The 27,276-nt window shown below is 38.4% G+C and overlaps 2 protein-coding genes across 3 annotated transcripts in view; both read right to left on the reverse strand.

Annotated features, from left to right (window-relative positions):
* LOC310907637 (ectonucleotide pyrophosphatase/phosphodiesterase family member 1-like) overlaps positions 1 to 27,276 on the reverse strand; it is a gene marked incomplete at its 5' end in the record, with an annotated part of 520,596 nt that overhangs the window by 354,414 nt on the left and 138,906 nt on the right. The gene's annotated exons all lie outside the window — the stretch shown is intronic.
* The window catches only part of LOC310907791 (uncharacterized protein), a 41,978-nt gene continuing 33,713 nt past the window's right edge, over positions 19,012 to 27,276 (reverse strand). Inside the window, exon 3 of the mRNA XM_083858269.1 lies at positions 19,012 to 19,116. Within this exon, the coding sequence (XP_083714395.1) occupies positions 19,076 to 19,116 (41 nt within the window). The 3' untranslated portion in view covers positions 19,012 to 19,075. The remainder of the gene's footprint in view (positions 19,117 to 27,276) is intronic.

A 27,276-nucleotide genomic window follows, 5' to 3' on the forward strand; every position in this document is an offset into this window, starting at 1 on the left:
CCTTCAAAGGATACGCCTTGGGCAGTGCAAGAGCCTGCCTGAGGCTACACCCAAGATGGACGATGGATCACACATTTTCACACTTTTATAAGTTTTGGTCCATTTACATAGTGGGGTTAATTGTCCAATTACAGGTTCAGGTTATGAAGTTCCATCTTCCCAGTTTGTTCTCCTCAATTCGCTGTTGTTTATACCTTTTTGGGCTCGAAGCTGCAATGGTGTCCTTGGTTCTCAGACTGGAAAAGAATTGTTGTGTCTAACTAAACTGTGAAAAGAGCTTGCTAACACCATATGAAGTTCATATAATAATGCAGTACAGAATCTGAAAAATATGAGAGCTAAAACTTAAGGCATCAGTGTGGAGATTTGTCCATGCTGTTTTTCTGGTCATTCCTTTACCAGCTGTCAAATCCCGACACTCTTTAACCATCTAGAAACTTCATTGGGTTTTGTTGATGTAAGTACTTTAACTTTAGAGATCAATAACTTGCTAACTGCACAGGATTCGTTATTCTTTCTGTGCCTGGTTCTGTCTCTGTTGAAGCAGATGTAACTCTGATCATCAGTTCCTATCAGCTCTTTTATCTTTTATGTAAATCAGCTTCGTTTTTTTTATGAGACAAACTGATAACCATAGGACCAATAAATCATCAGCATAGTTCTCTGTCATGTGAATCAGAAATACTGAGAAGCATTGCATGGGATAAATGCAATTTCAGCTTCTTACACAGCCTATTCTTGTCTTTTGCTGAATGCCAGTTTTGACTTTCCATCTTCCTCTCAGGCCTGGATGTGTAGGCACCTTGACTAGTTTGAGAGGACGAGCCTGAGCAGCTGTCAGTTGCTTATTATGTTTAGAAATTGCTCCTTGAATTGTATCTTACATCTGTCATGATGTTACAACAGCATCATGATCACCTGGATTAATTTCCTAGCATCAGGTTATAAAGTGTCACACAGAGATTTCTCCATCAGAAAGAAAGGCTGAGATTGTCTAAAATAGCTTTTTAAAAAAGAGATCTTCCCCTACTCAAGCTGCTCAATACCAGATTATATAGACATATGATGTATAATAATAATACTATATTCCTATTGTGCTATACTACAACAATATAAAGTATTGTATAATATGCTATACATAAACCATTATGTATATGTTACATATTATTATTAATTAGATACAATATATTAATATCCTAATACTCCTCTGTTAATATGATTATTGACATATTAATTCCATTCTGTATATTATTATAGAGACTATGTACCAATTTATATATACACACGTTGTGTGGATACACATGTATGTATATCTATACATGCACCTGTGTATACACACATTCACACCAATACCCAGGCTGTAGAAGTATTTACAGTATTTACAGCAGTAAATGGAATGGTGGTATAAAATAACAGTGTCCACATGGCTCCAGGTTCCTCCCCATCACAGCTGCTGCCATAAAATTAACTCTGTCCTGGCTGAAAACCAGGACACAAGTGATAGCCTGTTACTGTTTTGGATTATTACCCATGGCACCAGGCCAAGGTGTGACATATTTTAGAGTCTGTCCAACCTTAAATCTCACTGTGGCAGTGGGAGTTAACCTCCAGTTAACTCCTGGTTTGCCAGTGAATGCCAAGGGCCACGAGCAATCCCAGAGGGCGGGTGGAAGATGTGCAGTGGTGAAGCAGAAGAGGGAAGGAAGGTGATGAGCATCCTAGCACCTTCCCCTCACCTTACAATGAAGACTATCAGTGCCAGGGACTCTATAGTCCAGCCCTGGTATTTCGAGGGACAGGTTGCTCACCCAACTCAGGGCCCTGGGGTCAGTGCATCACCTTCCCATTCCTCTGGATCTTCTCTTTTGCAGAAGTTTCCTGCAAGGCTTTGAAATTCCCCTACTTTCTCTGGGACTTTGGTGTCACTCATGACCCCAGGGCATCATGCAGCCGTATTTTTTCTCTACATGTTTTTATCACCGATGGAGATGTGATGTTTTCAGTCAGCAAAAGGTTACACCCATGTTATGATGGCAGCAGAGACAATTCCTTCCTGGCTTTTGGCTTGATATACCAACTAAATAATAAGCATCTTCCGCAAGCTGCCTCCTGAAGGCAAGTGGCTGATTAGCATCTGAGCTCAAATAAGGAGTCTTTTTCCCTGTCACCACAGGAACAGTGCCTCCCTTTCCTAGTCTTATATCTTATAAGGAGATAAATTTTGAATTGTCCCTTCCCTTGGATTTTCATCTGACAAATACCAGAGAGATATTTTCCTGCAGTTTGAACAGAATAGTTTTTAAAAGCCATGTTTAGTTCCTCAATCAGTGCAGATTTGTATAGTGAGGAAAACCCCAAAATCTCTTACTTTCCTTCCAAAAGTCTCCTCTACACAAACTGTGAGGGAAAGTGATATCTAGGAAAGGGGAGGGCATTGCTATTTTCTGGGGAAAAAACTCTCTAAGTATTTTTCAGCATGTTTCTTAGTAAGTGTATATTATGCAATAAATTAGGCCTCCAGCAACATTTTTTAAAGCAGCTGTAAGGCTTCACAGAATCATAAAAGTCAAGAACTGATTAAATGATCTAAGACAATACACTCATTTTTCCAGTCCTCTCCTGGTAAATGATTGTTCTCTGAGCGATGTTTTTCCAGTGCTCTTTCTCAGTTTTGTTTAAAGGAATTAGACAATAGGGGACTCTTATTGTTTTTTCAGTAGGTTATTTCCAGAGCCAGAAAATTCTCCATAGATATAATCAGCAAATGTTTCATGGTATTATTGTATTTTCTTCTAGCTCATGTTGTTAATTTTACTCATGCTCAAATTATATTTTTGTGTTGCTTACACTCTCAAAAGCCTGACAGGTTGTTTCTGTGCTGTATATATGTTCTCCCAGTTATGCACTGGTCTTAAATGAGATCTATAGCCTTTGCTTTCCTAGCACTACCTTGGATTTAGTAAATTGGTTCCAAAATAGTGACTTACAAATTCAAATCCCTCAAAATAAATTTTTCCTTGCTTTGATTTCTTTATACTGCTCTCCTTTTAATTCCTTCAAATTTTCTGAGTTTTTTCCTCACATTTTCTATAAATTGAATGTGATACTACAGGTTTAACATATGTATATTTTTGCTTGGGAATAGATAATTAATGTACCAGCTCCTCCTACTGAAGTGAATGCTTTCAGGTACTTTGAGGTAAGAATACACAGAATGAAATTTTCTTATCTCAGAAATAAGCACCATACATTTTAAAAGGCTCTAGCACATGGTCATTCACATTTATAACTTGTAAAAGTCACAGGCAAAATATAGAAAGAGTGTTTATATTCATGCCAAAAGTTAGACAAGTTCTGCCTCTTGTCAACAGGTGTGGTGTTTTGTATGACCCACAAGCCACAAAAGCCTTGCAGATGATATGGCTTGGTTTGCAACACAAAACAAATGCCTTTCTATTTACTTCATTTGACTGTGAGAAAGCAAACCTGTGGAAAACACATTCTTACAGAGGTAAAATATGGCTATAAAAAATATTCCTCTATTCTTAAATCTAAGTTAGTGAGTCAATAGTCTCCCATTCCCATACTAAGGTGACGAATGTCTAAAAAAACCCAAGTCAATTATTGCTAAAACTTCATTGATTCAGAATGCACTGCAGATTTTTTCAGAGTACTGTGCAGAAGTGTTGTCTGACTACAGCACTTAGGAGTGCTGGATGTTACAAGTACCTAATGAGTATGGTATGCTAAAAGTACCTCAGTTCCATTACACTTGAGATAGTACTTGAAGTAATTTCCATTTGGCTGGCTCTCAAGCGTTTGCTGTCGTCCCTTTCTGAACTACAGCTAAACAAAAAAGTAAGAAAGGCTCTTTTCAACATTGCATTCCACATTTCTCAGCTCACATTTTCTCTTTCAAGATCCATGTAATTCATTAGACTGGAATGGTAAAATGAAAGGAAAGAAAACACTTTTCAGAGTTGCAGAGTAGGTCAGGGTAGTAGTCACAGCCAGAGTGGAAAGGAAATTGGGTGACTCTCTTGTGCAAGGGCAGGAAGGAAGAAGTGAGGTGCCTTTACAGCATGGATATCTCAGCATTGGCACTACATATGGCCACCAAGTCATAAAATCACTGGTACAACATATTATCCCCTCTGTACAAGTGGAGAGAAGAACCTATAGACAAAAAAAAACATAACCAGGGGAAAGCTAGAGTTGCATGATTCCAGCTTTGTGATACATCATGCCTTCTAATGCTAGTTTTGGCTGGGGTAGAGTTCATTTTCTTCATAGTAGTTCATATCGGGCTATATTTTTGTATTTCTGATGAAAATGGTGCTAATAGTATAGAAATGTTTTTTATTATTGCGAAGCAGCACTTGCACAGCTTCATGGCCTTTTCTACTTCTTATGCTACTCCACCAGTGAAGAGTCTGGGGATGCACAAGAAGCTGAGAGGGGACAGAGCTGAGACAGCTGACCCAGATTGACCAGAGGGATATTCCAGACTACATGGCATCATGCTCAATATATAAACTGGGGAAAGAAGAATGAAGGGATGTTGAGAGTGATGATTGTCTTTCCAAGTCACTGTTCTGTGTGATGCTGCTATCCTCGAGATGGCTGAACACCTGCCTGCCCATGGGAAGTTTTGAATGAATGCACTTTTCTTATGTGCACAGCTCTTGCTTTACCTGTTAAACTGTCTTTATCTCAATCCATGAGTTTTCTCACTTCTACAATTTTCTTCCTCATCCCACCAAGAGTGGGTTCTAGAAGGTAATTTCTACGATCCTCTCTATAGCCAGTAAATAGGACATGACTTGATCTTTGAAATTATCTATATCCTTCTGTTTGTGTGTATGAGAAGGTATTTGCAGGGTCTTTCTTCTTGCATTTGTCAACACAGATTCTTGGACCAACAGACACCTCGAAGAGAAGGGGAGCTATGACAGGGAGTTAATAGGAGTAGGCAGTGGGCAGTTAGAACAGCAGTGTACTCCTGTTCCTTTCCACACTGAAGAAGTGCAGCTTTAAATATAAATACATAGATATAGCTGAATTTAACTAGAGAAAGTTTACTATGCTCTATATGTTTTTTTGGCAAACCACTTGACTAGGTAATAGAGTTTACTGAAATTACTGTTTCATGAATCGACTCTTTTAAATGTTTCTAAATGCCTGTTTAAAAGACTCTTGTGCCTTCATGGGCAAGTATGAATGTCTTCAAAAGACAGTATTGCATGATCCATTGTGTCACAAAGAAGGAGAGGAGTTTCTGTTTGTTATTTTTAGGGGGAAGACTCTTCTGGATGTTACAAAAGGCTGGTATTTTGATTTGAGCTGTGCAACAGTATGTCAGACATATTGCAAATTATTATTATGTGAGTGTTACAAATTTATCAGGATTTTTTAAACTCTCTCATCTATCAGCCAGTTGTTAGCATGCATAGGTGTAAATTTTAGTTACATCTACACAGAAGTAAGAAATCTCCATTTGTAAGCAGGGTTTATTTCTATCCTATTGCTCAGGAGAAAAGCATGAATAACATGCAGAGATGCAGTGTGTATCCATTGAGGCTTTCAGGAGAGTTTCCTTCCTGTGAGTTTCTTGAGGAGAACAAGAAGATAAAACTGGAGGATTTAGTGCTAGACCCAACCATCAATGTGCTTCCCCACACAGGGATACAACACTAACCTGATTTGTTTGTGTTGGGCCAAATATCTCACCAGAAATTCATGATTTACAAACACTTGAATTTTCTCCCTGCTAAGTTCATATATTATAATATCATTAATAGTTAAAAGTGTCTATCAGGTACACAGTCATAATGCTGTTTTCCACTTTTAGGAATTAGTTGCTTTCTACAAAGAACTGGGAAAGAGGAACGAATTACCCCAGAATGCTCTAATCCAGTAAGCATGAAGTCAATAATCATTTATGCTTAGATTAGATTCTAACATCCAAACTACAAGGCTACCAAAACCCCAGGGATCTTCATATGTCAAATGAATCATGTCTCCACTTATCATTCAGGAATGGAAAGAGCAAGTAATGACTTCATTCAAGCAGTAAGTCCAAAACTAGTGCTCCAAGCCTTTGAACCCTGAGCAATGCCAATGAGGCCCAGACAGTATATCTGGCCTTCAGAGTTTGGTCATGTGTGCAGTCATCCTCTTCTATTTCACATAGCAGGATTGTCTTGCACACAAATCCAGAGCCAGGTGACCTGAGGGGAACTGTAGACCAAGTTATTTACACAATATCCACATTTTGCTTGCTGAGCTGTAATGGTTTTAAAACCCTCTAGTAAGGAGTACACTGAGTTCCCTGCTGTCTAAATGTGCTGGAAAACATACTGCAAGTGTTGTCTTGCCAGGTTTTGGTGATGTGAACTCCGTGCCGTCCTCCTGCAGGTGAACAACATGTAAGGCTCTTTAAGAATAGTGCAGGCATGGGGTGGTAATCCCAGACTTGAAATCCTAGGGCAGGCAGGGATGCAGAGTAGTCATTACTGGGAAGGTAAGAAGCAAATCTGGTATAGTTTCATTACCTAAACAGATACTCAAAGATTTGCTCTGAAGATCTCGCCTTATTCATTGATGTTATAAGTGGTTGGTAAGGGAAATGGTTATAAATACTCCATGGAAAATTGTGTCATTCCACAGAGATGTAAACTGTTCTTATCTCTAGATCTTTAAAGGATATACAAAGGATATATAAAAAGGGAAAATAAGAACAGAACCTAATTTGCTCTGGGATCCACAAAAAGGAATAGGAATTTTATCATTACTAGAGAGAGGCAAAGTTGTCTTTGAATATGAAATCTTTCTTACCACAGTGGGTTTTTCCTTTTTCACCTCTCTTACCAGCTAGTAAGCCTGTGATCAAAATACATTGTATTCTGTGACTGAACTTCAGTTGCAACTAGTTACTTATTTTACTGTGTTAGAGGATTGGCAAAGTCTTTTATTTTGAAGGCTTCCTCTTTCATTAAAATTGTGTGTGAAGACCTGGTTCAGCAGAGTTTACCCACATGGTTTTGAAAATGACCAAACTCACAAATGACCATTGTGGTATATGGAACTGCAGAACAATTGACAAGAGTGGTCCTCTTTAATACACAGACCTCTTCATTGGCTGTACATAGCTGCCTCCCAAATTCTTTAAAAAAATTCTTTGAAAGGTATTGTCTATGAAAACATTTGTGATCAGGAAGCAGAATGAGGTCAGAGGAAAAGCTGTGACGAAAGTAAGCTCAGTGGGCATATTATTATCCAACCCAGACAACATGTTGGTGCTACAAAATAAATACCACCTTCAGGTAAGGAATCCTTCCCCAAACGTCTTTGGTTGAGACCTGAGCTCAACTCAAACTTTCCTGGAGGTCCAAGAGAAACATTGCATTCTTCTTAGGTGTTTTCCTGTCTGTCTACTTCCGTCCTCCTGAGGTGCACCCTGAATTGAGTCACCCAGCCTTAGAATTCATAGAGGAAATTGCAGAATGAAATCATCACTGTTGCAGGGTCCGACCTTAATTTACAAACCTCAGAGGGTCCAACAGCAACTTTGCATAGCCTGGCCCTTTAAACAGAGGCAGTATTGATCCTAATGCACAGGTTCCCATGAAACCAAGCAAACTGGCATTGTAAGTGAAGCTAGGCAGAGATGAGAGGCTTTGAGATGCTTCTAAGCTAAATCAGAGGCTCCTTGCTGCACTGAGGCTGCCTGCAGCTGAAACTGATACACAGAGGAGTGTGTACCAAGGGGAGAATCCTCGAAGTTGTAGGATGGGAAAATAACACAAAAGAGGAAACCTGTGAGCAAAGAGAAGTTCAGAGGGAAGAGACCAAAGTGCAACCAGCTTTAGGCCAATTTCAAACTGCAAAGGCTTTAGCTTCTCCTGAGTTTCAGCCATGATTAAGGACTGAAGAGGTTGAGCACTCATTTCATCTATAGAGGAGAGTCACAAGTGACTGAAATCCCTGACATTTATGTCCACTGACGTTTATGACTCAAAACAAATGATCTGGAGCCAGGTATTTGAGATCATCCATTTCACCTGTCCTCTCAGCATGGCTCTCCTGTTGTTGTCCTTCTTCTGATAAGCCTTTGCCATGACAATAGTCTGTGGTCAGACACCCACTCTGCTGGCTTTACATAGCCAGGCTCAGACCATCTCAGGTATGAAAGCTTAATTGTCCCAAACACTTCCCCTGGCACAATCTAGAAGTGACACACCATTCCAGTACAGTCACAGGAGCCCTCTCAACGCCTCAGAAGTTATTTGGCCTGCGTAATTCATCTCCCACTGGGATTTCAGTGGTTCCTGGGTTTAATCATCAACCTATTTGCTGTAGAAAGGCCTAAGGAAAATGGGATTCACAAGAAGTCCTCAGCACTCCTCTAGGCCTACTTCTATTCAAAGAATTGTCAGCAGCATTCAAGAAAGTGCCAGGCATTTCCAAAGGTCCTTCTTCAATCCCACTTTTGTGATGTTGGGATAAGATATTTTTCTTTCTTAAACTGGATCTTTCCCACACTGTTTTGTCAATGGTGAACAATATTAAGAGGGTTTCTTACCTCAAACTTTTAGGACATTTTAAACCTGGTTACCTAAAAGAAATTAGTTATATATGTTTTTCTTCTCTGAGGGAAAAAAAGAAAACCCTAAAAATTGTATGTAATGATAACCTGAAAAACCTGCAAAGAATAAAAATCAGCAATTCTAAACAAGCGCCACTTCAATATATTTTTATTCCTTTAATGAGCTCATTTTTCAGTGACTTTTCTTATCTGATATTCCTGAAGGGCCCTTGGCATTCCTTGCATTTTTTCCCTTTTGCTTTCAGCTGCTTCATAGTGCCCTTTTTACTCCAATCTTTCATTGAGATGCTAAGTTGAGTGACATACTTTAATTAGGTGACATTTGTTGCTAAGGAGACATGCTTATTTAGACTAAATAAGAGGAGGTTACTTTAAAATCCAAAAGCACCATAAATGGCAGCTTTATGTGTGGAAGGGGACAAGAATTTTATAGGAGAGGTCATTAGCATATTTCTCCTTTTATTTTGGAAAGAAACTTACAACAACATTTATTTTTTGCTGCTCAACATAACTCCAGTCTTGCCAGACAGCCATGTTAATGAAATATTTTTCATAATTAAGCAGTGAAACCTGGCAATACTTGGCAAGTGCTTTGATTTAAATCCTCTTGGAGTCAATGTTGGATTGGTATACGAAGATGTATGCCTCTAGCATGCTTATTTTGGCTTTTTGTTAGTCTTAATTCTAGTAATGATAATATCTAAAATAAGTAAATAGTACATTTTCAGAGTACTCAGTGTGATAAGGTCTTGTCTGAATTCCCCCATTGGTAAAAGGAGTAACAGATGGAGGACATACAATATTAATTATGGGAACATGTGTATAGGAGTTGGTAGCTGGAGTAAGATTAAACCATCAAAATTGTTTCACAGGTCAACGCAAAGTCCACAGGGATATTCATCTGTTTAAAACTGGACTATTAAGAACCTTCTTGAATTAAAAAAATAAAAATTGTGTAAGATAGTCAAAAGGACTAAAGGAGCAAAGGAGCAAAGAGGAGCAAAGATTCATATAACAGATATTTATACAAGTATATAAAATAATGTAGTCAAATAATATGTAGCTGTACAGTTATAGAGACCTCCTGGAGAGATTAATGGATTCTATACCAAATTCCAGAGAGTTCTGAGCCATTCCATAGCTATTCTTGCTGAAGTAGAACCTTATGCATTTTAGAATAGTGCCTCTTATTAAATCTTGGTTTAATTTATGTATGTGAAAGTCCTATAAATCCTTGAAGACCTTTCAAACCTTGAAGCAAACGAAGGTAAAAAATTTGTTTTGAAGTGAATTAAAATTAAATTAAATTTTCACTAAGATAAGAGAGAAAAATAACTTGCTATCCCACTTAAATAAGCATTATCAGGACAGAAAATAAACTTCTTGTTGTTGTTTTAGTAATAGCAAAGATAATAGAGATCATTACAACCATCTTATGAAGCAGGTTTTTGTCTTTGACCTCGCCTTTTTCCTGGATAGCATGCTTTGCCCAGTCTGGACAAAATTTATTGCAACAAAACAGGAGGAAGAATGAAACTTTTCCAGTCTGAGTTACAAGTGGCTTAAGGAGCTGATGGTGCCATTGAACTAATCCAGCCAAGCATTTTGGGTTAGATGCACACTTACGATAGCAGAATCCATGTAAGACATTTACAATTTTTTTCCTTCCTACCATGGTGACTACATGTTTAAGCAAAAAGATATAAAATGCAAAAGATATAAAATCTCAGTTCGAAACCACACTTGAATGTCTTGATGGCAGAATATACTTAATAATAAAGATAAATTTTAAGTGCTTTGCTGATCTAGGTAAGAATATATTCTCAGTCATGTTTTCCCACCTGACACCATCATGAATAAATCCAACAACAAGGATTACTTGTGAGCAGGGATCTGATGATCAGACATTTAACTTTTAAAATATGTTTACTTTCATGGAATCAGTCCTTATAGGAAAAAGTAAGTTTAAAACAGCAATTATATTTTATAATCTTCTTAAGGCTGATATTTGATGTTTTGGTTCTTTTTTCAAAATGATGCACCACTAGACTTACACATTCTCCCTCAGTCAATCTGAGTCTTTAATTGTCTGCCTTGTGATCAGCCACAGACATGAGCCTACACTGCTGAAATCTGCAGCCTGTAGAAATTGTAGAGGTTGAGTATCTTATCCACTGAGATGATGCTTTCGAGCTGAAGACATTTCTTGGAGAATTTACAAAAGAACAGATTTTTTCTTTGCAGGTGAACAGCCATGGAAGTCCCAGAGGTTTTGGTCTGAGTAAGCTAAAAATGCTAGCCAATGTAAAGCAAGGATAACAAACACTTTATATAATTAATTGTACACTGTAGATCTGCTTTAACCTGTCCGGTTTGCAAAGCTTCTGGATGGATGCCCAACTTCAGCAGCATGTGAATTAGCTGTGGGTGAGGGGAGAGCTGGAGCCCAGGGCTGGTACTTGGGCCAACTCTGTCACCATTGGTGTCTTTTAATGCATTATTTCAGAAAAACAGGATATTGTCCTAGAGAAAAATGGGGTGTCCCTTCCTTTAGCTAAGTTTCACAGCAGCTAGGACTATTAATCAAGAAATCTCGGAAATGGGAGTGGAGATTTCTCCAAGAAGATGAAGGAAATTATCCTGGTTTCCCACATCCTGACAAATATCTGAGGGAACTGCTCACTCAGAAAAAGACAGGGTAAAGAGTGCATCTACTCTTAATGGCAAATTATATGAACTCTTTCATAGCAAATTTGATATGTCATTGAACTCTAGGAGAATGAGCAAAAGGATTTTATCTTAACAAAGGATTTAGGCATCTAGATAAAACTGTGTCTTGAAAATTCCCCTCAGACATTTTGGTGTGTACCCTTCTGTTTGAAAAAGTTTGCAGAAATTGTTTAACTATTTACCCAAACCCTGTACAAATGAAGTCAATTGAATAAGTTAATAATAGACAACAATATAGAAAAATAAAGAACTAAAAAAAAAAATTATAAAACTAGATTCTTGCTGAGACAAAAAATAACTTGTGTTTGCACAGCACCAAAGAAAATGAACTCTGATTGATACTGGATGCTTCAAATACATCAGTAAAGCATTTATGCACATTTTAATGCTCTCCTGAATATGAGCTCTTGTCCAGCAAGTCTTATGCTGTTGCCTTTCTCTATACTTTCTTAAGGGCTATTAGAGCAATGCTAAGAGAGAGGAAAAATGAAACTGTCATCACTCCTGTGCCTTCTGTAGCCTCTATTTCTCTTTCCCTAGAAAAGAAGAGTTCAGTCCACATATCTACATATCTACCTTAATATTTCTCTTAATATACACAATTATATCTCAAAATTTAATTTGATAACACAGTTACATGCCTGCCCATGCCTTTAGTCTAATTTAATTTAAAACTACCAGAGAAGAATACTCAATTTTGAATAAAACTCAGGATTTGGCCCAACACTTCTTCCCACATCCAAACCCACCATCCCAAAGAGAGGTTAAAATAATAACACAGCAATTGTCTAATATGGCTATAAGGTCAACAGATTCAAGTTTCTTCTAAGATCAAATACAAATCTTATCCTAAAAGATTCTGATTGAAACTGTACTCTCTGTTTAAAATTCTAATGTGTGCATTCAAGTCCCTGAGCAGATTTCAGTGTTGTGGTTACAAGCAAATAGGGAGATTTCAGACAGCCACTGCTAGTCTAGTTCTCTTAGTGGGAAACACAAGTATGTTCAGAGTCCTCACTCCCCCGTGTTGACTCTATTGACTTCACTTAGACAATTCCTGGTCTACTCTGGCATTGACAAGGTCAGTACTGAACTCAGGAACCTGCACAAGCAGAAATTTGGTTGTGGTCTTTTCCAGAACCACAGTAAAAGTTAGCATTTATTATACAGGTGTCTCTCAGCTAGATGCCCGTGCCTAGAGTGCACTACACAAAACACTAACTGTGAGATCTGACTTTGCTCCTGACCCTCTCTATACACACAACAATGTAAAGGCAATTCTACCAAATACATGGGTGGAGAGTAATTTGTACATGCTTGTTATAACCCTGTGTTATTCACCCTCTACCATTAGCACTGGTATAAGGGGATGGCTACAGTTCTACTTATTCCTGTAGAGGCTTTTCTTTTTAATTTGCTTTAAACTGCTGAATTTAGGACCAAAAGATTTGAGAAGTCCAGCTATGAGTGGAATTCAGGTGCTGAATCAGACAACCATATGTGAAGATGGAAGTGAATATGGGTATGCCTAAAAATTTTTACTTTGGTGTCAGAACGGGCAGCATCCCCTGAAGAGAGTAGATGAGAGTTTAGGACAGCTAGATTGCTTACAGCCTGTTACTGACTCCATTAGTGCAAGTGCCAATATCTCTCTGCTGAATGCAGTGCAAAAAAGCCATGAGCAAAAAAGCTGATCTTTCAGTTCTACTCTTGGACCCAGGCTGGAGATTTATTTATCTGCAATGCTGATTGCTTTTTCTTTCTCATGATGAAGTCAGGAGAGAATTGCCATCCACTCTTAATCGTAATGAAGTCGTGACACAAAAATGAATGGCAGGGCTTATTTTCACATTTAGAAAGACAAGGATAGACTGTCAGAGAAAGGCCTGTGACTGTGATAAGATTGGACAAAAATAAAGTCCAGTATTTGTCCTTACTTCCAATAAAAAACAGTCCCTGAGTAATAGTTGGCTGGAAAAAGACATTAACTCTGGTAATTGCATGGTGTTGCTTAGCCACTGCTCTAGTGGAGCTCCCAAAGGCAGCTGGTTTAATGTAAGTTGTGGTTCCTCACCCTTGTGGGCACATTTACAATACATGGATCTCAATAACCCAGAGTCATGTGTCTTTTCTGTGAGGTGAAGTGAACAAAAAGGGTTTGGAGCAAACACTTAGGATTGCTTTGGGGGTTATTTTGCTTGGATAGAGTGAAAGCACAAGAAGAAAGCTTCCCAGAGATCACTGCCCTTTGCTCGGGTGGGGTGTTTAGTTATGTGCTGTCATGCATTTTCAAGTTGTCCTGGAAGAGTCTAGCCAGCTACAATTTAATGATAGTTTTGCTTTTTTTTTTTTTTCTTATTGCATATTATTACAGCTTAGAATATGTAGGTACATTAGCATTTCTCCATAAAATTTTGATTAAATGATGTGTTATTTAAACTAGAGGCTGTGCCTTGTAATGATGGTCCCTGTCAGATCAAACGCAGAGAAATTCGAAGGAAAGTCACATATCAAAGCTGTAAGTCCATTTCTCTTATTCTGTGTAAGTAGTCTGGTTTTGAAGAGTATTTTTTAGGAAATTATTAACCTCCTTTGCCTGTCAGGCAAAATATTCCACAAATATGGCTGTTCTTCAGAACTACTCATTTTCTACCTGTTTTCTGTGCTTTTAGAGTTATTCATTCTGCTATCTGAGTGAAACTACTGTCTTGTAGTGCAAGGTTTTCCAGAGCTTTGAAAGCCCATATAATCGTCTGACCTTAAAAATCTTCAACAAACAGATATTTGCAGCATTGAAATGAGTAACTGAAGCATTCTACAAATTAGACAATTCGTGTCACAGAGCTGCTGTTCCATTCTGTGTTTGCAGTCTGTTCAGATGTGTCTGCAAACACATATGAACCCATTTAATAGTTTATGTTTGAGTAAAACAGCATCAGATAAAGCAAGAAGAGTATATGTCATACATCATTAATATAATACCAACAAGATGCTAATATTTATTTTTATGGCATTGGAAAACAGAAAAAAAAATACTGTTGCATGTTTAAGTTCCTTGTATCTTTATGATCAGCCATAGTTCCCACACTCTTGTGCCTGCAAGCCTGAGGATAAGCAACAAAATTCCCACTGATGGCTACCCATGGCTGCACAAGAGTCCCTGACACATGTGTTTTAGTAGAAAAATGCCCCAGACAACCATTTTTATGGAAACTTGCTATAAATAGCATTTTACACATCATAAGTTTGTCCAAAGTCTGTAGCTTCTTCAGCTATTATTGCATGTCACCACCTTGACAGAATGAGAGGGAAAGACTACACTGAAGTTCCTGAAGATCAGAACCCAGTTTTGGGCACTCCTGTATACCCAGTCTAAGAAACCACTCTGGGAAAAGTAAATTCCTATGGGGATTTTTAGTATCAAAATATTAGAAACATGGTCCTGGAAATCTCATTTTAACTATCAACCAGCCCCAGCATAAACTAAATCCTATGTACATATTCTCAAAACATAAAAATTCCAGCATATCTATATTTGTTTCTTCACATGCCAGAAGTCCCTTCCAACCTGAATTACCCTACAATCCCATGAACTTGATGCCTAGCTCACACATGGATACAGCAATTACCCACAAAGCAAACTGTCCCTCTCCCTGAACAATGGGACATGCAAAAATCATACCAAATGCAGTGCTATATTGACAGCCGAAGCAGTGAAAACAAACACTTTATTTTGAAAAGCTGCCCCAACACTCAGCAGGTCCCTTCTGCAATTACACTGGCAAAGGCACTCCCTCCGTGGGAGAGTGCCTGTCCTTGACCCTGGGTGACAGCTGCTATGAAATCTACAGGAAACCTGGATGTTTAAAAGCAAGGTATTGCAATACTCACTGCTGTAGTCTCCAAATATTTTTTTAATATATTTTTTCTTCAGTTTGTTTTCTTTAAATGAGGGCTGAGGTCCTGAAGATAAACTGTGGCCTCTTTTATGTCTTTCCAGAAGTGGGTCTCTTAGATGCAGGAAAACACTGTCCTATTAGAAGTGCAAGGGAAATTCTAAAACGAAAATTTATTTCAAAATCTGGCCATTGGATTCCTAAAGCAAAGTATAAAATAGAGGAATGGCAGAGGTACAAATTCTGTAGTTAACTACAGCTCTTCAAACTGTACAACTCTGGTTTCCTTGCCCTGTTCTTGAATTTTAAAGATTAATAAACATAAAAACCTCCAGTAAAATAATCAAGCCATGGGATAGAAGCCTGATGGACAAAGGCAGCCAGATCTAGTTCCCACCCTTGTCAAAAACAATAGGAAATCCATTTCAGACATGAAAATAAACTTCTGCAGAAAAAGTCTGATTCCAGGCCAGAATGAAATATGGTCTCTTCACAAAGGTTTGTGTTTGTCAAGTACCTTTTCAGGCAAGGTCTTCTCAGCAGCTAAAAAAAGGAACTAAAAGTGCTGAAATACAGAATAATCCATGTAGGATAGGAAAATATTTTTCTTCATCCTAATATCTGAAAATGGAGTAGAGTTGCATTACCTTTGCTTGTTTGATGGCCACTCTCTTTTTTTTAGCCTTGTGCCAAAACAAAGTTCTAGTTTGACAATATGAAAGGTCTGCAACAATACTGACCTAGGGCACTGCCTTCCATGGAGTGACATCCACGTCTCAGAGGTTTCAGTGCTTTCATAAACAAAGGAAAATGTGAGGAAAGGAGGAGCTGCTCAAACGTTATACTTCTTTTGTACTGCTCAGCATATCCTTAAAGAGCCTCTGGCATTTTTGCAGATCCTCTATTACACCTGTGTTTGGACTTGCCGGGAGGACAAAGATAACTCTTCTGCTGATCCCAGACACAAAAGGATAATTTGTTCATTTTCATCAGTAAAATACGGGTTGTAGTACAAAAGCCTGAGGAAAATAATCAGCATATCAAAGCTATGTTGATTTCTCAGTGACACAGTGTCTCACAATCAAACATGAAGCCACAGTCTACGCAGATATTTCTTACTTATTAGACCCATGTAGGCTTCTTTGACCACCACTTTATTTACTTTACAACACTTTGATTAGCTCACTACTGTTTTCTCACGCGTGATTCCTGGCATTTTCCTTCATAATACTGTGATGTCTTCTATAGAGAAATAAGAGAGGTGTTGCCAGAAGGAAAGGGGTAATTTATTAATAAAAAAAAAATTAAAGAAAAATAGTTATTTTGGGAAAATTAATGTAATTTTTGACACTTATTAAAAAAAAAATCTGATTATGGTCTACCATGATGGAAAAATTATGGGTTCATCAGGTTGTTGGAAAAAAAAAAACACTGAAAGGCTGTCTATTTTTCTAGGCACTTATAGTAACTTTTTTAAAAATATGCCAAAATTAAGATCAAGAGTGATTCCCCAGAGATTTAGAGCAGTCTGGAAATGTATCCAAAACAAGGAGTGCTTTGTCTGCACCCTGCAGGTTAGTACAGATAATTACTTTCTGAAATCAGATTTCACAGTGCAGTGAAAGCACAGAGTTCCTTTGGAAAGACCCTGCAAACAGAATTACATGTCACGCATGACCAATGTTAATTTTCTTACTCAGTGAAGCAAAATTCAATCTGTTTTATGCCCAGACTATCATATTTCTGAGGCACACTTATCTTGTCATCAATTCCTATTCCATCAATACTGTCATGTGCACTGGCTTCAATAGTCCATGAGGTGATTGACTATAAGGTGAATTAGTTATTAAAAATATCTCTACATTAGAAAGTTATAGCATGACTAAATTTCACTAAATTACAGAAATTTAAGTACACCAGAAAGTGGTGTGGAGAAGGAACAGTGGACTCTTCTCTCCCACAGTGGACTCTTCCATTTCCATATCTGAGTACAATCTCGTTAGAAAGTCTTGTGAAACTGAATGATCAGCAGAAGAGGCACCAAAGCACAAGGAGCCAAGCAGGCAGGGGAGCAGGAAAGAGGCCTGCAGGAAGCCTGGCCTGCGTGGCTTCAGCCAGAAGCTTTTCCAAGCAGCTGATATCTTTTCCATTCTGACTGGTCAACCGATATAGGAGGAGCAACTGAGAATTTCTTTGCCTAGCTCTAATCATGACAGAAATTATTCTTTCTGGATTAAGAAAAATATTAATTACTTTTAAATGTAAGATCCTGACCTCAGCTGTCACCTTGGCTACACTTTAAAAGACATGGCTTTATTCAGACAAGCAATATACATACGCCTATGTCCCATTTCCATCAACAGTGAAACACATATTTTAAACTGGGTACATTCTTGACTTTTTACTGAGTAGCACTAAGATGTGACAGTAATCTCATATTAGGTTTCCCAGACAGCTCCATCACACCTTTAGAAAACTGGTAAGGAAATATTCTGAGCAGAAACTCCTGTCATCAGTTCTGTCAACCTGTGGGACAGCAAAAACAAATGTTGAAAGAAGAATATCATGCTCCTCATTTGATCCAAGGTGAGAATTTGAGCTGGATTTGCAGACCCTAAATGTGACTTCATCCACTGACACTTTGGATTGTTCTGGCCCTGAAGACCTACATTAATAGTAACAAATGAAAAATGAAATGCTCCTTTCATTAAATGAAAAAACAAATGCGTCTCATACAATGTTGCAGAAGTAAGTTGCTACAGAACAACAGAAAAACTGAGAGTTTTCCATCAAGATTTTCTAGACTGGGAGTAACAATTACTGGAGCTGATTTCAAGTTTTCACTAGAAAAAGTAGTGCTGTGACCAAAATTAGAGGTTTTCACCAGGGCCTTCAAAGGCAACTCTGGAGAAATTATTTGGCATACAGCTTCACTGTGCACTGCTTTCAATCTCTCCAGACATTTTTTTTGTTTTCACTAAAGCCTGCATTGCATTTAATCTTGTACAATGCATTTCAAGTTTCTGGAGGTAGGGCCGAGATGCACGGTATTTTATTGCCTATATGAGTACAAGCAGACATAGGGTGTTTCATAAGGATGTAATAGTTGTGAATATTTTATCTTGCACTGAAAACGGCGTTTATTTTTTCACATGCACGTGGATACTTGAATAAAAGTCGACTTGAGAATGGTCTTTCTGTAGGGGTCACAGTTAGAGGGTAGTACTCTTACAGATAGAATAACATTGTCCCTACTCATGATCTCTCAGAGGTGGAATGTCAGATGGTTTCAGGCTGTCCAATTTCACAATTTTTAAGAAGGCTGCATTATATTTTAATTTAAGTATATGCTTTCCAAACTGTGAGGACATCAGCTATCTGTTACAGCCTGTCCTGATCCATTAATGTGAGTGGGGAAAAGAAAATTCCACCCTTTTCCCAATGAATTACACAAAGAAAATGAGATTCTGTTGTGGGCCACCTCACAGTACTTTTTTAAATCCCACCCATGGAGTGATTGTATGAACGGGTAGCAGTCAGTACCCGTAGAGTTAAGGCCCCTTTAAGTCATGTTCAAAATATCTAAATTAATGGATTCAGCATGGGGAAAGGAAAATCCAGAGTCAGTGAGGATTGTGAGGTTTTCATCTTTTGAATACTTTTATTCTGGACAATTCATTCAGAATTGCAGCATCTCAAGGCAAGTTATCTGGTTTGCTTCATTCATCTTGCATTATACAAAGTGAGCATATACCAGACAGAGGGATTCACTGCTGTGGAACAAGCCTGGGCAGCCTCTGGCCACTCCAGGAGCTGTGGGAAGAGCTCTGCCATCTGTCCCTCACAGATGTGTCACCACCTGCTTCCTTGGACATTCATTCTCTGCAGTAAAGGAAAACAGAGCACGGATTAGTATTTCCTCTGTGCTTTCCATTTAGACAAATTCAACAGAAGAAGAGGGTAATTTTATAGGGAATAAGTGGAAGAAGTGCTTCTCACAGCAAAAGAAACACCCATTTTGCAGGTCACAGTTGCATGGAGCACTTGCTTGGCAAGACAGATCCTCAGCATTAAACCTCTCTCACTTCTGCAGGAAAAGGATATAAGGAGCTACTCTTCCATCAGATGAATGTGCTGCCCAGCCACGCCACCTGTTTCTTTCCTTGGCCTTTATTCATACTCTGCCTTTCTCCTAGACATCCAGAAAGTTAGTACAATGATCATTTTCCTAATCCACCTCTTAGACTACTGTCACTTCTTTCTTGAAATGTAACTATTTTTCTTCATTCTTTCACATCAGAGGAATACTTCAGGTTCTTCCTTATTTAATCCCTATATCTCTTCCTATTTTACCTATACTGATAGTTGACTTCCATCTTTACAGTTACTTAACTCCCTATTTTTCAGATTTCAGATACAGTCTCAAAAACAAAGCAATTTTACTGGTCTTCTTCAAATCCCTACTGAAATCTCTCTTTTGACATAATGCCTGAGAAAGCCTTGACAAAATTTAGACTACTGTAGGGTTGACACAGCCAAAACTGTTGAACATACCTGTAACTGGTCTTATCCAGGTCTGTCATCTTCTTTAAAAGAGACCATAAGTTTGTGGAATAGTCACCCCCTTTTGACCTTGCCTGGCAGTATTATTCACATTGTGTTGATAGTCTAGAACTGTGGCTCCTAGGCACAATGCAAACATCACTTCAAAAAGGTATTTTTAGTAAAAGCACTAGGCAGGGGGTTTATAGCTCACTTTTCTATTACAGTTGGCCCAGGCATTCAGGAAGGTCCTTTTGTCCATCCCATGCTTAAATTTCCAGAGCAGTAGTACTCATAACTCAGGATAATAATAAAAAAGTCATAAATTAATCAATATATTTAAATAAATGGGGCTATAGTTTCCTCATTTTTTTTCTAATTGGAATGTTTAGGGGTGAATGCAGAGACTGACTTTCCCCAGTCAAAGCTCAGAAGGAAAACTTCTTACAGTAAGGAGTACAATTTGACTAAATATGTGGGGAATTAAAAGATCATCCTACCAAAGTCTCTTAAAAGGATGTCAGCTACTGAGGTAGTCAATACACTTTGAAGTGATTCCAGTAGAACTCTGATATCTTTAGAAAATGATTGGTTTTATTCAAAGCATACTTCACAAATCTTCTATAAGAGATATTTGCATACCAGACACACCATGAAATGACATCCAAGAAGACAGCCTGTGTGGGTGAAGTGGTGCCTAGCTTTTTCTTCTGCTTAGTGAAACAATATGGATATAGACCTCACAGAAAGAAAAATGTCCTGTTCATTGAAAATTTGCTAAAGCTGTGCTGTCTGTTCCTAATATTCCTTTCCTAATAATAAGCTTTTTCCACTTCTTAGAAAAAGAATAAAATAACCAATCCATTCCCTGCCAGATTAGAAAAGAAGCACCCTGGACTGCCAGCCTGGCAAAAAGGACATTTCTTGCCAATTCTCACATAATCCCATCTGAACAGGATGTTAGAAAGGAAGCTGTTCTATACAGAGGCTACCTCTGAGCTGATGTCATATATATTCAATGTGGGAGATTTAAACTGAAAGTAAAAGAGTAGAGTTTCAAAATCAACAAGGTTGGAAAATTGCCATCTTCATACCACTGTGATGAGGACATCTGTAGACAACAGATCCAAGAGCCCTCTTTTTCTCATCCAGCTCAAGGTAACAAACAAGGAGTAGTAAGCGATGACCAGTTATTCACTGAAGTTGAATTCTTGCCTCTGGAGCTTTGTTTTACCTTCTACCTAATTCTTAACTGTTTGGAAGGAGAAGATGAAACGTAGATGATACTTCAGTGTGCAAGTGATTGAACTATGACATAATTTTTGGACAGTCACATCATATCCATTTCCTGTCCTATCTTTTAGTTGTCAGGGTGTCTTTGATCACTGACTTTTAAGGGCAGAGCCTGTCTCTCACCATGTATTTACACACAGCCCAGCAATGCAGGCTTCACTTTGGATCAGGGCCTCTAAGTACTACCATCATATAAATAGCCATTCTCAGAGAAACAAAAAATCAAACACAAAACTGTGAGGAGATGAAAAGAACACATGGTTTCCTGGTGACTCATTTTGCACAGTTCTGAACATGTAGTTTTATTTTGCTCTCAAAGGCCAAGCCACACATGGTGCCCTCCACAGAAGAGCAAGGATGCCAACAGAGAGGAGTAACCTACAACAGAACTCAGGGCAAGCATTTAGGACTGGGTTGCTTTTTTGTCTTTTTCCTTCACTAAGTACTGCATCACTAAAAAAGCATTTCTCCCTGCAAGTTATAAATAGGCACTTATCATCTTCATGCTCACTGGGAAAGAATGTGGATCAGCCAAAGAACGACACCCAGGAAAGCTGCTGAACAGCAACAACAATTTTTTGTTTAAAACCTCTCTCTCCCAGAGTCAGAGGTGTACATTCTTTGGGAATTAGTTTCTTGACCTGGGAAATGACATGATGCTTTTTATACAAAAATATTAAGAGAGGATTATGTCACTGGTAAAAATGTGCTGAAATGAGGCCTTTCCCTTCTGCAAGCCTTTAAAGGAGCTTTCCAGGCTTACTAAAACTGTGCAGTCATGCTGCAGATAGGCTGCCAAGTTCACATAAGAACCAGTACAAGGGCACCTTCAAAGGCAGCACACTGATGGACCTCTCATATAAGCTGTGAGGTGTGTCAGACGTCACATTACCAACATGGGATCTCAAAGCCCAGAAATAATTTCCGTCCTTCATTCTTGAACCACAAGGTAAATCTCAAAATAGCTATAAATCAGGACTCCAGGAAACATGGAGATGATTAGAGAAAGAGAAACCATCAAGACAAGGCACTGGACAAGGATCGACAAGATATAGGCCAAGATCCACAGAGGTATTTAGGTTCCTGTCATTCATCTGTTTCACGGTGAGCATTGATGCCTAAAAAAGAGTTACAGTCTTAAATTCTTTGGTAGATTTTTGCCCTCTGTTTTATTCCCAGGTTTATTCAGCTGACAAAACAATTCACCTCTCAGTGGAGAGTTCACATTTCCTAACTTGCAAAACATGTGCATAGCATATATGTATCAAAAGTGCATTTTCACAGACTCAGTGTCATGACAAGAAGGATGACAGAATATCCCCAGGCAAAAAACCATTTTGGTCCAAAAATTGAACATTTGTTTTGCTCATGCTGCAGAAAATATTAGTGTTTCATCAGATTCTTCCAGTGAAGCAAGGTACCAGATTTTTTAGTTCAACTGCAGCTGGGATAATGAGACAGTGAACTTTACTTAGAGGAGGATAAATTTATCTGAATATTATCTCTTTGAAGACACATTCCTTTCATGCCTTTATACAGTAAGCACCTAACTCAAATTGAGTCTGCTTTATTCAGAGTTCCTGGGCAGAATCTTTATCATCTGAGATCTTAGGACCACAAAAACAAAAACAAAAACAAACAGAAAAAACCAACAACAAAACCAAACCAAACCAAAACAAAAAGTGGCCAAGATTTGACCTTAAAAGAAGTAAAGAAAGACAAATAAAAAAAGAGAATAATGATAATCCTCATCAGCTTTGCAGTTTGTTTCTGCAGAGTAATTTTTTTAAAAAACTATTAATTATTTTAAGTTTTAAGAATGTCTTGCCTAAAGTATGTGCAGAGCCAAAAGACAATGCTATTTTTAGAGTGATATTCCTCATCTTGTTTTGGCAGGGTAAAATCAGTGTATCTGAAAGACTTGCAGGACTTTGAGGACACTCATTTCAGACCTGTCTTCAGGCGAGTTTGGCAGACATGTACTCACAGGACAAAGCTTTCCAGAAACTTACTACAATAACATATTTGCTATGAATGGAGTATCCAGGACAAACTGATACTCATCATTGCTTGGGGTTCTGTAAAAGAGGCCATTAGTATAGTATTTTCTAGATATTCCATTCTTTTCAGTGCTTCCTGAGTCACTTGCTAAAGCAATCCTTCCCCTTAGACGTTAAAACAAATAATATGGGAGATCTATTTTCTTCCACTAATACCACTTGCTGGATCTCAAGGGCAACTGTAAAAACTGCTCTGGTTTCAAATTCAGTGCAATTGCAGAGGACGGGATTATTAAGTGAAAAAGAATCTCTGAATCATAGATAACTGTCCCACATACAAACAAGGTAGATGGCAACAAGGAATGTTTTTCATCATATGTGCTGAAACTGCATCTAGCAGATCTTCTCCACCTTCTAGTAGGAGCCATGGGACAGTGCAGCAGCCTCAGGATGAAGATTAGAAGCACCCATTGGAACATAATTCCCACCTTCATTTGTAACCAGAAATCACCTAATCACTCTAGAAGCCGCCCAGCCTGCTGCAGTGCACTTCCTTTCACACACTGCTGTGTGGCAGTAGGTAAAACTGAGTCCACTTAAGAGTTCAGAGAGTAACAAGGGATGAAGTAGCTTAGTCAGTGTGGGAGCTAGCAGACTTTTGTTTTTAAGAAGCAGAATTGTAATCCTGATTTTACTGTGAACTGTGCTAGAACAACAAAATCTTTGTTTTGATTTTTTTTTTTTTAATACTAGAAGAGACATTTTCTAAAATAAACATAGCTGCAGACAGGAATCTGGACAAGGTATGGTAGAATTACACAAGCAGACTGACTTACATCAAACTTACAGAACTGCTCCCAAAATGTGTACACACCCATTATGCTTGAAAGTGCTGGACATTGATCTCCATTTCAATTTAAACCACAGCCAGGGTCTAATTTCCCTTTCTTCACATTTTACATTTTCAAAACCAACTCAGCAAGTTCTCATCCAGCCTTGCACCTGGGGACAAAAAAGCTAAAAAGGCAAGAGAACCAGCCAAAGGGAAACAGGGCTGTTCCTGAGTTGCTAAATGACTTTGCTCCAATAGGGGAAAAAAAGGTTGACTTACCCCTAGAAGGTGTTGCCACTCTAGTTCTCACTTACTTTACTTTCATATGTTTAGGATGTTAAGCAGAGAATACTCTCTGACAGTAAAACATGCTGACATGGTCATGCTATCTAGTCCTTTGTTAGTGAGGATCTGAAAGAATACTCTGTTTAATATAGATTGATGTCTTCACATGCTCTTCTTGGCCATATAGTAGAGATCCTCTCACCAACCATGCCCTTTTCAAGTTCTTAAACTTGTTAAGAATCTCTTAAATTAAGTTTTTAAAACATTATTAGAAAAAAGACTCACACCATTTCTTTGTTTTTGTTGTTGTTTATTCAATTTCAGATTTTGCTTTTTTTAAACATACAAAAAAATTGGAAATAGCTAGAGATGGGTGCAGCCCTTTGTGTATCTGTTTCATGTCTCTGAAACAGATATAAACCAGATGTAGCTTGCAAGCCGAGCAATTACAGAATTACTAGAGGAAATTCAAACCAGCATATCAACTGGTTGCATTAATTATCTTTAGGTCAGCCTAGTATTAATGTTGTCAAAGCTTCTTTTAGTTTTGTATATGTTAGGGGAAAGCTCAGCTGGCTTTCCCCTGATACATAGCAGAACCCTCTTCAAAGTACTCAGAGAGGATAGAGTCTTAATCTGAGTTTACCTGTAGTTTCCAAAGATTTTAATGCATCTCCACTTTATCAAAGCAGAATATGTTAAAGAGTGTCCATGAAATGAAGGTTTGGCTCTTGCACTTGCCAGCATCAAAGGCAAAATCTGGGCAACCTTTACTTAATTGAATTAATTACTAATTAACAGAAATTTTTGATCACAGATCTAGGTATCAGAAAAAAAAAATAGATAACATAAACAATGAAACACTCAATTAAGCGACTTTTCCTCTCATTCCTTAGGGTCATCTATCCTCCTTAATTCCTAGTGTCAATTTCCCTTATTCTTGCTGCAGGATACACTCAGTCCACCCTGATCCCTACAGTGAAGCAGTGGGTGGTCCTGGAAGTTGGATTGTATTCATAGCAGCTGCTGCCTGCTGCTCTGTGCTCATTGGCTTCTTTCTTCTCCATGGTGCCTCTCACTGGTTTCCTTAAACTGTGCTGATGCTTGGTACTGGTTTTCCAGGATCACCTACTCCAATTTCAAGAACTGCCCATTCTGAAATGAAAGAAATTATGATAGGTCACAGGAGGCCTGGATGGATGAGCAAGAATATCCTGATCAGCCTCAAATACAAAAAGGGTCCATAAAAGGTATCAAGGCAGGGAGAGATGACACAGAGGGAACACAAAGACATTGATGTATTCTTCAGAGATGGGATTTGTGAGGACAAAGCCCACCTGGAGTTGGTTCTGGTGAGAGACATGGAGGCAACAAAAAAAGGCCATGGAGAATGTGGACCTGCTGCTGAATAAAACAGCTGCCCTTTGCTGAAAGACACAGAAAACACGTGGTGGTCAGGTCTTCCTCACTTTGGTCTTTACTGGTGAAAACAGTCTCCAGGAATCCCAGGCTCCTGAGATTAGTGGGAAAATCTACCACAAGGAAGACTTACCCTTGGAGGATGAGAATCAAATCAGGGAACTTCTAAACAAACTGGACAAACATAACTCCACAGCACCTAATGGGATACACCCATGAATGCTGAGGGGGCTGTGCAGAGTCACTGCAAGGATACTTACCCTTTACAGATCCTGGTGATTAGGGAAGGTTTCTCATGATTGGAAAAAAAGCCATTTCAATTCTATCATCTCTCCATGTGACATATTCCTCCAGGGGACTCTTCTCTGGCCTGGGTCTGAAAAATCTTCCTTTATTGATTTTATTTTAAAAGAAAAAAATATATAAATATATATAAAGAAGAAGCTGATGGGCTGGAGTCCCAGTGATCCAACTTCAATCAGGACCTGAGCTTCAATGCAATGTGGATTGTTGGAAGACTAACTGTTGCCTGCTCTCTGTTGCATAATTGAACTGTGTGAACAAAAGGTTTGCACTCTCTATAAAGAATTAGAGTATGAATTGTCTTTTGTTCCTCTAGAAGAAATGTGGTTTGAAAAGTCAGTAAATTGCACCAGGTAAGCAGCAGCATTTGTCACTCTTCAATCCCTTTTGTAATCCTTATGAAGTTTCCACCTCAATCATAGATGGAGGAAAAAGAATAAGCATTTACTTGGAAATTTGTGTAAACTTTTCAGTAAAAACATGCCAATTGATCATGAAAATAATACATGCAATTAAAATAGTTAAGAACTGAGGAAAATCACATTTGTTTCACATAAAATGAAATGAGCAAATGGGGCAGGAAGACACTGCTTAACACTATAAGAATGCTGTTATGACTGATTACCCACATTTAGAAGTGGTAAACACTTTAGACTGAGAAGAATTGCATATAACTGCAAGCGATGTTATGACATTAAACAATGCACAATGTTGGCTACATATCTGGAAAACAACCCTCTTCATCAGAAAATCTGCTGTAGAGCAGCAGACCTAACTCCACCTTAGCTTTTTGTAAGTGTTCCAGTGTCAGGCTAAGGAGAGTTTTGGGAGATGTACTAAACCCAGGATACACTACTGGAAGGAGGATAATAATATTCTTCTTGTTCCTGAGGACTAGGAATGTCACCTGTTTATTGTCTGTATAGTTGTTCCCTGTCTCCTCATACTGCATACATCTTCCTAAACAATCCCATTCAGCAAGCTGTGTCTTAAAACCAGTTTGGCTCCTTGCTCCAGACTCATCACATTCTGCTAAAACTGTGTAACTGCCAGTTCTTTCAGTTTCTAACCCAGGGTGATTCATAGCCATATTAAAAAAAAAAAAAAAAAAAAAAAAAAAAAAAAAAAAAAAAAAAAAAAAAATCAGTGCAACATGGTCTTTATGCTCAGAGAGTTCCTTCCCCTGCTTTCCTTTACTCATCAAGGTACTTAGGGAGTGCAACCCATGCTTCCTTTCAATATCCTTCTCAGCCTCTATCTTGCAAGACAGAACTCTTGTCCCCTGGCCATTTCAATGGTCCTCTCTGTGTGTTCTGTTTAAATTAGCTTTGCTGAAGAAAATGTATTAGAAAATGTATTTAACCAGAG

Source organism: Zosterops lateralis (genome assembly GCF_965231275.1).
Source record: "Zosterops lateralis genome assembly, chromosome: 3".
Classification (NCBI taxonomy): Eukaryota; Metazoa; Chordata; class Aves; order Passeriformes; family Zosteropidae; genus Zosterops; species Zosterops lateralis.